Source organism: Sus scrofa, chromosome 13 (genome assembly GCF_054392235.1).
Source record: "Sus scrofa isolate SSC_HxYL_T2T_F1_AM1 chromosome 13, Sscrofa_HxYL_maternal_Yorkshire_Landrace_v2.0, whole genome shotgun sequence".
In the NCBI taxonomy this organism is placed as follows: domain Eukaryota; kingdom Metazoa; phylum Chordata; class Mammalia; order Artiodactyla; family Suidae; genus Sus; species Sus scrofa.
Window position 1 is genome coordinate 177,155,595 of NC_139395.1, and position 1,671 is coordinate 177,157,265.

The 1,671-nt window shown below is 36.5% G+C and overlaps 1 protein-coding gene across 1 annotated transcript; it reads right to left on the reverse strand.

Annotated features, from left to right (window-relative positions):
- Positions 1–708: 708 nt before the first annotated feature.
- On the reverse strand, positions 709–1,671 carry LOC100623197 (olfactory receptor 5H8-like). The gene has a single exon (XM_084992472.1). The coding sequence runs from the start codon at positions 1,636–1,638 to the stop codon at positions 709–711; it is 930 nt and encodes a 309-aa protein (XP_084848598.1). The 5' UTR covers positions 1,639–1,671.

A 1,671-nucleotide genomic window follows, 5' to 3' on the forward strand; every position in this document is an offset into this window, starting at 1 on the left:
TGAAATTTGTCAGATTGACCTACAACATACAAACACAGCTAGAAAGGACATTACAGAAACCATACACAGTGAGAGGCAACTCACCTCTTGCCTTTTCTCTAAGAAACACACCAAAGTAAGAGCATTCCTTACAGTGTAGCTATTTTCATTGCCTTAACTTGCATGTCATTTTGCCCTCATTGATTTCCTGTTTGTATTTATTTCTCTATGTGGTATGGTGTAATCCCCACAAGAAGTGAAATTTATCTTTCCCCAAATAACATGGACTATAAGACCGTTTGATGGGTAGCAGATTTCCAGGAAATTGCCTCTACCCACTTAAATATAAACTGCCTTCATGTGGAGTTAAATGTTATATCAGTCTCTTGGCTGTTTGGCTGTAGAAATATCAAAGACATCATAAGCAAGTATTGTTCAGAGGAACAGCACTATATCAGTACTTAATGCATTTATAAATCCAAATTGAATGGCATACAGGTCTATAAAATATTTTCATTCCTGCGTTATGTTCTAATTATTTTAGTATGATATAAACACATAAGATGTGGTTGTTTTAAGGAATTTATTAGGTACTAACATCTTAAGTCAATAAAAGAATAAGACGACTATAAATTCAAACACTTTGGACAATAATCAACACACAGCAACATCTAATCTGCAGAATGTTGCATTGTTTTAATGAAAGGAGAACATATATCGGTATGAAATCTAAACATTTCTGTTTAACAATTTTGTCAGTGAATCTATGACCTTCTTGTTTCTCAGGCTGTAGATAAATGGATTTAAGAAAGGAATTATGACAGCATAAAATAAAGAGTCCATCACATCTCGATAATTTTCTTGCGCAGTTCCAGAGAACACATATGTGAAGAGAAGAGGCCCATAGTATAAAGAGACAGATAGGAGGTGGGCTCCACAGGTGGAGAAGGCCTTCCTTATGCATTGCATGGACTTCTTTTTTAATATTGTAAAGAGAACAAGTGTATAAGAGGCAAGAACAACAGAAATGGTGAATACCTGTATTATCCCAGCAAAGATGAATATCATCAGATAGTTAATGGAAGGGTCAGTACAGGATATCTTAAACAGTGGTATAATGTCACAGTAAAAGTGATGTATGATGACAGAATTACAGAAAGTTAATCTGAGTAAAAAAACGTTATGAATTATAGCATGAGACAGACCACCTAAAAATGACAAAATTAACAGCTGGATACATAGTCTATTGGTTATAATCACTGGATACTGTAGTGGTTTGCATATGGCCACATAGCGATCATATGCCATAGTTGCCAACAGAAAACATTCTGTGGTTACACAGATTGCAAAGGAAAAAAATTGTATCTTACATTCAGAAAGGGAGATCATTTTGCTCTTGGCAAAGAAGTTGACCAGCATGTTGGGGGTCACTGTGGATGATAACCAAGTATCCACAAAGGCCAAGTTCCCAAGGAATAAGTACATGGGGCTGTGAAGGTGAGGGTCATTGCAGATGAGAGCAATCAGACCAAGGTTTCCGATGAGAGTGATGAGGTATATCATCGAGAAGAGCAGGAACAGGGGGATTTGCCACTCTGACTGATACTTAAGTCCTGTGAGAACAAACTCTGTCAGTTCTGTTGCATTTTTTGTTTCCATGTGCTTAATAGATGGCCTCTGAAATACAATGTA

Excerpts from the sequence above, each read along its gene's own strand:
- LOC100623197 (XM_084992472.1), bottom strand. The coding sequence starts at position 1,638 with ATGGAAACAAAAAATGCAACAGAACTGACAGAGTTTGTTCTCACAGGA.